Source organism: Apostichopus japonicus, chromosome 3 (assembly GCF_037975245.1).
Source record: "Apostichopus japonicus isolate 1M-3 chromosome 3, ASM3797524v1, whole genome shotgun sequence".
Taxonomy (NCBI): domain Eukaryota; kingdom Metazoa; phylum Echinodermata; class Holothuroidea; order Aspidochirotida; family Stichopodidae; genus Apostichopus; species Apostichopus japonicus.
In genome coordinates, this window is record NC_092563.1 from 14,375,880 (window position 1) to 14,389,554 (window position 13,675).

Here is a 13,675-nt window from a genome sequence, read left to right on the forward strand (position 1 = left end):
ATGTCTGATGTGTACGTAGGACATCGTCAAAGTGTCTGGGAACACGCAGGCAAAATATTAGGATATGTCTGACAGGCGAATACTGATGAACGATATTCACCTACAGAAGTTAGATCTGAACACACCATTAACGTCTTATTTAGCAACCTTTAGAGGTATTGAAGACTCGCCCCAAACTGGGCTCTAAAAAACTTTCCGTTGCTTGCAAGTGAAGTTTTCTCCTTGCGATACAAAATGAGATAGTAATGAACGTGATACCTTGTTATCTTTTTATCTAGACCTTAGTTGTCTATCGCTGCTATGTACACTGTGTTGTGGGTATTGACCGTAGCTGTATGTATTGACTGTACAATAGTGTCTAATAACCGACGGTAGCAAGCTGTGTGTGTACTTTCTGGGATCTATGGTGGTGTCTAACACTTCTGTTACACCTCATTCCAAACTAGGTCAGATTACTGGCATCAGACGTTTCTTCGTGCACGAGTCTTCACACCCTTTGACTGATGACTTATCTTTTTCTCCTACAGTGGTGGTTTTTCGGCCATTGTTACAATAACTATTAAAAAATCCCCGATATGTAATATGTCAACTACACAATAAGTGGAATTGGGTTGATAATGAGGAAATAAAGGTAAAATGGGAAAAAATAATTCAAATAAAAACAATAAATGTAAGAAATTTCAAAAATCTGCAGTATTGTACGTTGAATGCTCTCCCCCATGCATATTGTATTTATTGCAAACTTTCACATGTACATAGACACAATCCTACAGTTTCCATCAATCTGTAATATTAGTGACTCTCTCAAGAATATTGTTTGATGGGAAACCAGAGTGTAAATTTATGGCATTCAGATATGGTGAAACAAAAATGGATTGAAAGATTCGATGACCCGCAGATATCTGGGGGGGGGGGGAAATCATTTTTGAAGCTGCTCTTTTAGGTAGTGTTTAAAGACATTTGGTAGTTATTAAATACTTTTATTTATAAGCTGAAAGAGTGATAATATTAAGACCTCTGTAAACCGATAACACAGAAAACATGCTGTCATTACTACTTACACAAAATGCTGCCCTCAGTGTGTAGACCTGTAGACTAGAACCAGTCCATCTCATACTATTCTAACAAAGGAGTTGCCACTTCAATCAATCAAGATTATTTTTTTTATTATTATTATCATTTTTTTCAGTCTTCATCATTTAAATTTTTTTATATTTTTTTATCCTGTTGCCTTAATATTTTTGACTACTTTTTGCATATATATTATACCTTTAAAAAAAAGTACTTAAAAGGAATAACTACTGACTCCCAAATATGCTGGATATGACAACATTTCTACAATCATAAAAAACTTTGATCAGCTGCTTTGACAACTTTTCTTCTTTTAGTGTACTTATTATCCTGATCACAGCTTTAATGATGACCTTTGTGTTCACACAGTTGCCATGGTGACATGACTGAACTATGCAGTCTTTCCTAAATATAGTTCCCATTAAGCATTGCATCATTTTGTTTCACTAAAGAGACCCTTTAAGTTGAAAAGAGAATACTAATATTATATACTATTCCACACCAAATTTGGCTCTCAAGTCTCTCATTTTTTTGTATAAACTTTCTAAAATGATTTCCCTGCTTCCTAATTTGCTCAGAGATGAATAAAATAAAACATTGCATTGCCTGGTCTTGAATTGACCAATAAAATAATTTTAAAGCAGAGTTGCAAAATTACACAAAAAATTAAAATCATAAGAAATATCATAATATTTTTAACAATTTTCAAACATGGTCTCTTAGGTTATAAATTTTGAATACGTTATATTTACAATTACAGTAGTACAATTTCGAGTTCACTTTATAATGATCTACTCTCCATGAGGTTCCCGCCATCTCTAATGACGGCCTAAATAGTACTTAATAAACATTTTCTCATATTAAGCTGTTATATTCAAGAACAGTATAGTATGTAAGATAGACCATGTCATCTTGTGTTCCATTAAACCTTCCATAACTATCAATTTTGTTTAAAATCTTAAAACTAATGAAAAAAAAAATACTCAATGCATTAAATTACTCCAACATCATTACACATTCATGCATAAGAAACAGATTGCTAATATTATTCCCTATTCATCACAGAGCCTATTGAAGTGAAGACAGATCTGTAAATGACCAAAGGAAAAGATTTTGCCCTCCGAGAAAATTAACCCCACTTGATCGTTGACTTATATTGACCTCAAAGGTACCGAATATATGACAAACGAAAGTTTCAAATGTCCCCTCAATGGAAAACTGAAAACATTTAATAGGTTTATCTCTTACGCTAATGTTATTTAATTTATTTTGTAAACAATTAATACACAATGTAAATATATTTGTATTACAACAAAAACAACTGATTGAAATAAAACTAATTGGAAGACTAATCAAGTGATCGTTAATTAAAGCGACAAGAGGAAAGACGTGGAAAGGAGTTAATTAGTCACAAATTTTACCCTGGAAGCAACTTATTCCAAAAGTATTTTTGTCACCCTGCATATTAATATGACATCATATTTTGACAAGACATTTTTGCGAGTAGTATACATTTGAGTATTCGGTAACAGAATGACTTAATATGTAACAATCAAAGCTTTCTTAAAACTTTTTAAATCATAATATCTGAAAGATTCTTCTGGCTAAACACTTCTATTGAGTGGGAAAGATGATGCCACAGCTTTGAATATGAACCCTGAATACAACGTTTTTGACATCAGGTAAGATTCACACTATTGGTGATTCAATGCTTTTGGCAAATGCAATTGAAGGCTACTGTGCATATTGAATACCGTGACCTAGGCAGTGTTTGCGTACCAGACCAGTACCAAGATTTGATTTGACATTCCCCTGAAAGCAAATTTAATACAACTATTCTGTAGGTCCATGGTGACATCTCACTCGCGGCAAGAATGTTGTATTACGGTGTGTGGTCGGAATGAAAACATTTGTGTACTGGGAACATTGAGTAATAAGTGTATAAGTGTCTCTTTTCCTTCATTCTGTGTGCAACATGAGGATCAGTGGTAGCTGGTTACTCCAAAACTTAGATCGGATCACTTGTATTTGGTTGACTATTTATACTATACAAGCAAAAAGATTAGGTTGTAAAAATCAAGCAAGCATATTGTTAACACTCACTGCAATGCGTAACCATAATAGTCTCTGTAATACGATGTTCCCTCATATTCCAGCGTTACCAGGCCTACAGTATAGTCTTTCCATACAGCGTTTACCCAATTAGTTATGCATTCTGGAAGCTTAGGCCCTCTATATATTAAGAAAATTCCATTGATTTCCAATTATTAGGCATAATTCTGAAAACTTAGGCCTTCTATATATTAAGAAAACTCCATTGATTTGCAAAAATTAGACATAATTTGGTCTGATTATTATTTTCATGTTAAATGATGAGTGTAGAAGAACTAGTTGTTTTCACTCTGTTCGCATTTGCTGAGCTGCTTTTTGACCTTGAGTCACAAAAAACACAGGATAGATGACCTTTGCTTCTTTATCATTATCACAGCCACCCCCATCACCACCCTCCCACCCCCCCACCACCGCCTAAACAGTATTAACATGACATTCCACCTACCTCCAGATGTGTATGAGAATTCCTGCACTCTAACTTCATTTTACTCTGATTCCAGGTTTACTGAAAAGCGGTAAATTTCTAATAGATTAAGCAAATTATTTGGTAAACTTTGATTTAACGACCTTTCCACCGCTCCGGTACAAGAGTCGTCCTTCTTTGTCCACCTTGCCTGTTAAGGAGTCCTATGTTTACCTTCCTTGTCTCTTCGTAGAATTTCAACGCAAATCTCTAGTGCTACTCGAGCGATCCTTCGCTTCCCCTGGTCGAACCTCGTCGACGACGCCCTCTTCCAGCATACAGCTGACGATATTTACCAACAGAGCAGCATCCTTAACTGGCACTGCTTGTATTCTCGTCTGGTATTACTAGATCTGGGGTTTGGCGCCGGGGGGAGCATATGAGTACCCATCCATGTTCCCCTGCTCTACTGCCTCGAGTGTTTCCTTAATAATGCTTCTCTTCCACGCTCTGATGGCAAAGATCATCTGGCAAAAGTAGGCTACCATCGCTATGAAGGCAAACGCCTGCAAAAATGGAAAATTTATTGCAACATCAATGTCATCAAACTTACTAAAATATCTATCTATCTATAAAGAAAATAATTTAAAAAAAAAAAAAAATTTCTTTCTTATTTTAACAGAGAAATAGAAGTTTCCAGTTACTTAATACCATTTTAGCGAATCCGTGTTTATTGAATTCCAAAAAAATGATAAATAATTTTCCAAACATGTTGTCAAAGTATGAGAACGCTAATGTTGTGTTTGACAGAGAAACAATTTTTTAATCGTTATGGATGGACACTTCCAATATGATTTGAACAGTACAGAACGTTACGTCATCTACGCTAATGCAGATTGCGACATAACCAACGCTCCGTACAGTACCTACAGTATTCACAACAAAAACTGCGTTTGTATACAGATTAATTTCTTCCTTAATTTTCGGTGAAATTTCTTATAAATTAGATATGTTTTCAAAAACTCCTTAGGCCGCCATATATATAGTAGATTGGTGGTTTCGTGGTCTTTGTGTTACACAAGATTAGTTTGAACAGCAGACTCTTCGTTGTTTACACATGGAGCTATCCAGCTCCTACGCGAAGAATGTTTGCATGTAGGCTACTCTAAACGTTTACAATCGGACAGTTCTGCGAAGCCTAAGCTTCTCGGTACTACATTCTGCTCTGTTATCCATTCCGCAAGTTAGATCTTTCGGTGTTCCAAATACTTTTCAAATTTCCTTTTACTGTAAATTTGATCCGTGAATTTTATTTCAGTGATTTCGAAGAACAGTTTATGAACTGTGGTTTGAGTGTATTATGTGCAACGCTATACAAGTACACCAACTGGGCATGGTAGGATATACGTTCGCGAGTGTATACGTAATATATAATAGGCAATCACCTGTGTGTGTACACATGAGTGTGTATTTGCTGCGGAAATAGGAGTGCTAACTTCAAGTCACCTGTTTTGCCTATTTGCCAGCGCTACGTCAATCACCAAATTGATGCGTTCAAACAAACAGTACTTTTGGTGAGAAACTGGTAAATTTGAAAACCAGATTTCTACAAGAAGAAAACATCGAATGGGGACAATTTTCACATGGTTAGAAAGAGAAAATTAAGAACTATAAGTACAACGTATCAAAATCTTTCACCAGACAATTCCTTTAAATTCATGAATCTGTGTGCACATCAGGAATTTACAGTAGGTCTCATTACTTACAACTGCTAAAATCAAACCGGCCTTGCCCTCCGTGTTAGCAGCAACGTGGCCAGCCATCGTCATAGTGACGATTGCTGCAATTGCACAGTAGGATAATTCCTGAAAGAGAACAAAAAAAAAACAAGAGGAATTAAAGAAAATAGATTAATTTTAAATATAGATATGAATGAATCCTGGCTGGCTAAAAGTAAGATGGGGTTCTCATCTAGAAGAATTCTACAGTCTTCCTGTCTAAAATCGCCTTCCAAATTGTTTACAAGAACCAAAATAAACCTGTAAATTGGAAAAAAAGCCATCGGTTGAAAAGTTTACTGTGTAATTTATAATCAATCTGGCTTCTACCACATGCACATGTGGCTTCTGCTCACTGTAGCTTTGTAAACTAAATTGCTTTCCATGCTGATTATTATTAACGTCAGTTGACAGATCTATGTCAGTAAGTACTGCATGTGGTTAAAATCATTTGGGTACTCTTAAATTAGAAAATAATTAAACTGTTTTAAATCCAGTACGGTAAATTTGGTTTTTGTTGTATTGTTTGATGATCTGCTTTCTCTTTGACTGTTTCCTTCGTAAACCTTTGAAATTTATACATAATTTCATCTTTTCTAAATTTGCAAATTTTCATTGTTAAAGATAGTATATCTTCGGATACCTGTTAAGTTTTTTTTTTCTTTTTTCTCTCTTATGTTTGATGAGGGATTTATTGTACCAATAGATTGTAGCTATAAACTTTACAAGTGCTGCAAAATGCAGCTAACATGAAAGGGGATTGGGAGGGGGGGGGGGGAATGCAGCAACAGCTCAGCTGTGATGATTTAGTATATCACCCAAATGGAAATAACATGCTGCTTTATCTCCATCACCATCAACTTTTACGGTCTCTGTTCATTACCTTTCACGTTCCCCCTCTGATATACAGGGACGAACCGCTAACTCTGGCATGATGGTGAACTACCTAATATATATCAAAGGTTGTATAAATACTGACCAGTAAACCCCACGGTAATCGGACCTTCTTCACGAGACCGGTGACGTAGAAAACGATGATGCATGTAGTGATAGCCAGAAAGACGGCCGAGGTCTGAATGAGATGCGCGTAGAATTCTTCGTCTGGGTTTTTGTCTGGCGTTGCCACTACGGAAATGATGCAGGCCAGCATGAGGAGCTGTTCAGTATGTACAGAAGAAAGGGAAAACTGGCTTTAATGCATTTTCAACATTTAAAAGATGTGTATAATACTACCTTAGATTGGCAGTCAAGATTAAGAAACTTGGTGATGGCTTAAATCAAATTTAAAAAAATAAATAAAAACTTGGTTTTGGAAGAAAATACAGTACAGTACAATCATGCCTTGGAATAGTAATAATATAAATTTTTTTATAATAAAAAAAAATGAAAAAAAATGCACTTGGAAATATTTCAATGAAACTGAAAAATGAAAATTAAGGTTAGATCTGTCACAATTTACAATGGTACTTATTAATAATGATTTACTAAATTCTAAATTTCTTATGATCTTTATATTGCATTCATGCTACTGTACAGTATTCTGGCAAGAAGTTCATCTGCAGGTTATCTTCTCATTTTAATTTTTTTTAATATCAGTTTCGATTGTAATGGAACTTTTTCTGTATGAAATGCGAATTTAATAAATGCCATGTCATGAAAGTAGTCCTGGCTTAGACTTGGTGTCTAACTTTTCATAGCATCAAGTTTCAAGTTGGAGGGCTCAGCTTCTGAGCTGCTAATAGTGGGGTACCTATTTCTTACAATTTTGTGTTTTTGTGAAGTTTTGGATGCCAAGCCGTGTTGGAAGATGTCTTGGCTACTAAATGATACAAATGCTAGAATCTTCAATGACACTTTTAAACCTAAAAGAGGTTTAATGGGTACAGTGTGAAAGTTCTAGACCTTTCCTTCTATCATTTCATTGACAGAACATGTATCACAGTATCCCCCAAAACTTGCTGGCACTTAACACTGCATCATTGGAATGGTAAGCACTGTGCCCCCACTTCCCGGAAAGTATAAACTAGCAAAGGAATTCCAGAAATCCCACCCTCCTCCCCCCTCCTCCCCCCCCCCAAAAAAAAACAGTTTATTTTTTGAATGGAAGATTTGGAAAGAGGAGAAATTGGGGGGGGGGGGCGGGATGGAGTGCTCCTGAAGTTGGGGCGCAGTGCTAAAATGTTCCAGTAAAGTGATTTAGGTAAATCTATAGTAAAATGCACATGTACAGTAGAGTTTGAGAGAGGTAACAGAGGGGTGGAGTAAAATTCAGCAAAACCCAACATAAGAAATGCAATATGAGGTATTAAATTCCATTCCTCCCTTCAAGACAATGTATTCAAGAATATAGTCTTGTCAATGTTCGTCATGGTAACTATGAAAGTTTGTCCAAGTTAGCCTTCCATGTACTGTACATGTGAGTGGTACTGTAATAAAATACTTTCATTATACTGTAGATGTGGCCACATAGAGTAATTATTAAAAGCTCTGTAGTACCAGAACTGTGATTTTTAAAGTTTTCAAGCTCTTCACAAACTTAAAGGGATTGGTACTGTATGTTACCTCAGTACACTGTACTCACAACTTCATACTCTATACTTTAGGGAATATTCCAAAATTGCACGTTTTTTCTTTTTCTTTCTTCTTTTATAGTGAAGAATGTGTTTTATCAGAGTGCATACAACTCCCTGGTGTGATAGGGTGATTACCGATTAGATACATACTGTATGTATCCAGTATTGTTATACCTAGACAGTACTGTAAATACTACACAAGTCCCATTCCTGTTAAACAAATGTTATTTATGTATAACAGCTTAAATTTTAGACAAGACTAGATACAGTATCATGCTTTCAGTATTTTAACTGACTAAAGACACAAGACATGAAAATTGCTACACAAAAGTATTTAATTACTCGCTGTAATTGCAACTGACTGCCTAAACCAAGAATTGGAATCATTTTATGAATATATACAGATACAGAGCGAATAACTTCCAGAAAATAACTACTGTAGAATGTTACTTATTGTACTGTAAGTTACTTACAATACAAAGTGAGCATAATGGAGATCAAGTACAGAACTAAAAAAAGCTGCAGTTAGTATCTCTGACAGAGACTGACTTTCTGACTGCTGATTAGCTCTTTATTTGTTCAACGGTTAAGAATTTAGATAACTTGTGATGAGTCAGCTCAAATACAAAACTACCGCTTAATTAATACCGGCTTCAATGCAAACTGCATATGGTAGGTACAGTATTACTCTCAGGAGAATGGGATAAGCAGTAAGCACATGTATGTGTGCATGTGTGTATGTATGCATGTATGCATCTATGGGTGTATGTACTGTATGCATGTATGTATACTTGTAAGTATGTACTGTATATATGTATTTATGAATGTGTGATGCAGAAGAACGGACACATACACTGCAATTATCTAAAGCACTTTCTGCAAATAGTCGTCAGTTTCCAAAAGCAGTATTTCATCAAACCCATCGATAATTACTCAAAAGTAACAATGCAAGTTTCCAACAAAAAGACATCCAACTAGAAGGAGTAATTAAATTTTAAAAAATTATCTCATTATTATAATTCACTCTTCAGCCACTTTTTTTACTGTATACTATATTTCAGTTTTAATATGTTAAATGCAGATGTAGCAAATTAGAAATTCTGGTTTTTCTGGTTTCCTTAAATTGGAAATGAAACATATATATTCAACTGCCGTATCGAAATATTTAATCTGAAATCGAATATCGAGTTTCTTAATCACTTCACTATCATTCAAAATTATTCACTTTATGGCACTTTGTGGCTCAGGGGTGTCTTAGTTTGATCAATCCTGACCTCATTTTGGTGCAATACCTGACTGGTTTTGTGAAATTGTGGACCAGATGCAAAAATGACTTTACAGTATAGATGTATATCAACTCTAATACTGTACTGGCCAATGATATTGTTTGAAGTGTTCACTATATCATACTAGGGTGGCACACTATATTGTAATCAACCCATAGTCCCATACAGGTGCAAAGTTCAACTCATTGGATAAACTGGCAGTACCAATCCATGTCCTTCACACCACTTTCATGAGCTTGTGTTTAAACAATGTACAGTACCTGAATACAACAAGATATCAATTAGTAGTAATTAAATGGTCAATCACCCTTTCTTATGAATCTGATCTGACAATTAGGATGCAATGTACAGTATCTGTAACAAGTCTTGATGAAATCTGAGTGCCTTTTAAGTCCTATGGAAAGATATATCATTCATCATATACTGTAGATTGGTTAATGGGATCTTTTTCAACGAATTTAAAACTAATTGGCACAAGAAAGTTATGCTCTTCAGAGGTTATCTAGACTATTTAGCACACTCACAGATCTTCTTACCAGCCACAGTTAACAAAAAATGGAGATGGGAAGGGGAGGGGAAGGGAATGGGAAGGGGAAGGAAAGGGGGAAGCTAAGGGGGAAGGGGAAGAGGGTGTGTACGACAAAAAACTTTCAAATATAAGTTTCAAAAGTTCTAATAAAATGTCTTTTCTGTATTAACCGAACCCAATGTTTCTTAAAACATTTTCCACTAATAACACCCATTAGCGATTGGAAACCACTTTTGCACATTCCCCTTTACCAGAGCTGTGGATGACCTTTATACTCTTTCAGGGAATTTGTTGTTCAATGCCTACTATATATACACTTACAGTAGGCCTACTGTACTTAGCTAATTCACACTACTTGGAGTCCAGCCTGGCACCCTAAGGGAGTCTGTGCACCCAAGTTGAAGAAACCCTGCCCTAAACTACTGTACAGTATGAGAAAGAGACTAAAAATGGTCAAACATCGTAACCAATCACAAAGTGCTTAACAAGTCGGTGGCAGTCGGCATAAACTGACACACTGTGTTATCGATCAGCACCAACAAAAATATATGACAGCTGTTCGACTAGCAGTAGGCTACTCATCGATTGCCACAACCAGTCTTGACATTTACCAGTTCTTAGGAGAATGTTAGTCATTTCTGCTTGCCACAATTTCACCTTTTCTTATTTTTGTTTACCCTGCGCCCTTCAACACATTATCCTACCAAGAGGCATACAATTTGTTAAATTACTTTACAACATTTAATTGGGAATACTTTGTATAGAGTGAAAAAAAACAAAACAACTTTTTGGTTAAAATTTGGGGGCAAAGAATTATGACCTTGTTCAGAACTACGGTTCACTAGTGATTATCAAAGGTGTGAGTTTGCTCTATTGATTGAGTACAATAACTGGTAATTGTCAATATTTTGATATCCATTGAACACAAATTATTGAAAACAAATTCTCCATACTTCAGCAAGCACAAATGAACTTGAAGGGTGTCAAAAAATCTTTCTAAAACTTTCCAAACATACAGAGCTCCACTGGGAGGGTTGCACAATCATGTTCCTCTGTTTATAATGTCCAAACATAACGCACTCTAATGTTCTTACAGATTTAGAAGGCCTACAATTTAACTTCTATAATTACTAAAGGTGTATACATTTCATAAGCCTAGGCCTTATTTGGGTTGCTTCAATAGCATGTTATTTCATAACTTATTGTGGTTTCTTTTTACTAGAATGCTATTAGTCATGCATTTAATCCAATCCAGAGCATTTTGTGTCCGAAGATTTAATGAAATAAACTTATTGGGTACTTTAACCCAAAAATGGTTAACTGATTACTAAACTATCCATTGAAGTTAATTTTTCATCGGTGTACCACTCAACTCCAGCGGGGTTATGCAATTTGTACTGAATGGAAAGCCTACTGTATAAACTTCAAATCAATGGACATGGTTTGGCGATAAGAATGATAAAATACTCAACTGCTTCACTTATTTCCAAGATCGCTTCGGGAAGCTTCAGGTACGCCAACCCGACTGGTATATCATATTCTTGAGATGGAAAGAGTATTGCTTCCGTGTCAGCCATGTTTTTGATTGGTTTCTTGAACTAAGGCGACTTCTGATCTGTTCGCTTCCGTTTGGAGATCTTGTAGTTTCTACCTGTATTTAATATGTAACACTCAGTGTTGTAAGAGCTCACACATTTGTTGAGCGTGTAAAACAAGAGCGTGAAACTTACGCAATCAATCACTTAAAAGAGTAGTTACGTACGTACCAAGCCTGCAGCAGTACCGTATGGCAAGCCGTTTTACTTTTTATTCGATATTTGATGATATCATCAAATATTTGGTGATATCAGCAAATAATTGTTGATATCATCAAATCATTTGATGATATCATCAAATAATTGCTGATATCAACAATTATTTGCTGATATCAGCAAATAATTGTTGATATCAGCAATTCATTTGCTGATATCACCAATTCATTTGCTGATATCACCAATTCATTTGTTGATATCATCAAATAATTGCTGATATCAACAAATAATTGCTGATATCAACAAATATTTGCAGATATCAGCAATTATTTGGTGATATCAGCAAATGAATTGGTGATATCAGCAAATCATTTGATGATATCAGCAAATCATTTGATGATATCAACAATTATTTGCTGATATCATCAAATAATTGGTGATATCAGCAAATCATTTGATGATATCAACAATTCCAACATATCACTTATTCATTTGCTGATATCAACAAATCAATTGGTGATATCAGTAATTGATTTAATGATATCAGCAAATGAACCGTACATATCACTAATGCATGCTTTTGTTGATATCACCAATTCATTTGTTGATATCACCAATTCATTTGATGATATCACCAATTCATTTGCTGATATCAGTAATTCAACCGTGACGATGATATCAGTAATTCAACCGTGACAGCCCGTCTGTCAGTGTACTAAGCAGTACATGCAAATGACAGTGACGAGACAACAGGGTACGGGTAGCGTTACTTTCACCTTGGCGATTGCGGTAAACTTGATGAAGCACAGATCGTTATTGACAGAAGTTCTCGGATTTTGGGGGAAGTAGAGAGGCTCTTAACTGGCAATGAGAATGCTTCTGAAGCGAAAGAACGTCTTCTCCAAAGCAAAGAGAAATTTAGAACGGATTAACGCGAGCATCGATGAGCACAGGTTCAATTCAATAGCAGCTGTGCACGATCAGCTCCTTTCCATCGCAGACGCACAGGCACAGCCAGACGGAACGTTGCAGCCATGAGCGGCGATCATGGGGGGGGGGGACATATTTTAGGTGGGGGATATAGTATCTAATATCCCCCTCCCCAATATTTGGTGGCATAGTGTTTTTGTGTGGCTATAAATAGAAAATAATGCATGAGATTATTTATCCAAATCCTATTTGGCGGTGGCTAAAACTTCATCCAACACATGCGCTATGAGGTAAATGACTCTTCGTCGTCGTTTCTGTGACCTGTGACCGTATAGCATGTTGTCACTCATGATTATTATCATAATGTCTGTACATCTCTTGTGTATGAGTGTAAGTACGTACAATCATATATATGATCCACATCGATATGGGTTCACTGGGTCACTGGGTTTCCATTTGGCCTGTTTCCTACAAGATTTCTAACCGCAGGCACGTAGCCAAGTAGGGGGGGGGGTGGGGCGAAGATATTTTTGTCTTTTTTAACGATATCGAAGTTTTATATTTATAATATTTGTACACAATAAATTAACTGTGTCTGAATTTTCGAAAATTCCCTGACCAACATTCTTCATCATACTTCCCTCTACTGACCGGTCTGTTAGGGGTTGAAGGTTTTTCTTCTATATTTGTTGACCATAGATGAAATTTTGTGCAACATTTATGGATATGTTTTGAAGTGAATTTATAATTCAAATTCTGAACAAATAATTGGCTTCAAACCTTGAAAAGTGGGGCTGACGGGTATTGTATAGGCCGTTACGTAGTATTACCTTCCAAAGCAATGATCCACAGGAGAAGCGATGAGGTCGAACATGATGTGTGCATGACTGGTGACAATCTTGAAAAAGGTTATGGATAGAAGAAAAAAACTATTGGGAAAACTTGATTCTCAGGCCAAAGTATACAACTTGTTGATCATTTTCAAGCTCGAGAAGTGCCATTTCCTGTGATCTGGGGGGCTATCAAAACCAGAAATTTTCTGTGGCGCTCCGCTTAGATAGTAATTCGATCGCGCCCCCGGGTTAGAAAATCCTGGATACACGCCTGTATTTATATATACACACACATATATATATATATATATATATATATATATATATATATATATATATATACACACACAAAATAACGAAGTGCGCGAACAATTTTAATTTGGGGTGGGGGAATTGTTACGCGTCTGCA

At 35.9% G+C, this 13,675-nt stretch overlaps 1 protein-coding gene across 1 annotated transcript; it reads right to left on the bottom strand.

The window, feature by feature from the left end:
- Positions 1 to 691: 691 nt before the first annotated feature.
- Positions 692 to 11,486, bottom strand: LOC139964173 (uncharacterized). The gene is made up of 4 exons (XM_071965569.1): positions 11,225 to 11,486; positions 6,344 to 6,520; positions 5,353 to 5,451; positions 692 to 4,152 (listed from the first exon to the last, which is right to left on the bottom strand). The coding sequence occupies exons 1-4, from the start codon at positions 11,327 to 11,329 to the stop codon at positions 3,994 to 3,996; spliced, it is 540 nt and encodes a 179-aa protein (XP_071821670.1). The 5' UTR covers positions 11,330 to 11,486; the 3' UTR covers positions 692 to 3,993.
- Positions 11,487 to 13,675: the final 2,189 nt, after the last annotated feature.

What these genes read in the sequence shown, in the direction of transcription:
- LOC139964173 (XM_071965569.1), bottom strand. Translation starts at nt 11,329, where the DNA reads ATGGCTGACACGGAAGCAATACTCTTTCCATCTCAAGAATATGATATA. An exon ending in TCTTGGAAATAAGTGAAGCA is followed by an intron (nt 6,521 to 11,224) that starts GTTGAGTATTTT and finishes CATACTGAACAG; the next exon opens with CTCCTCATGCTGGCCTGCAT. An exon ending in CCGGTTTGATTTTAGCAGTT is followed by an intron (nt 4,153 to 5,352) that starts GTAAGTAATGAG and finishes CCATTTTTGCAG; the next exon opens with GCGTTTGCCTTCATAGCGAT.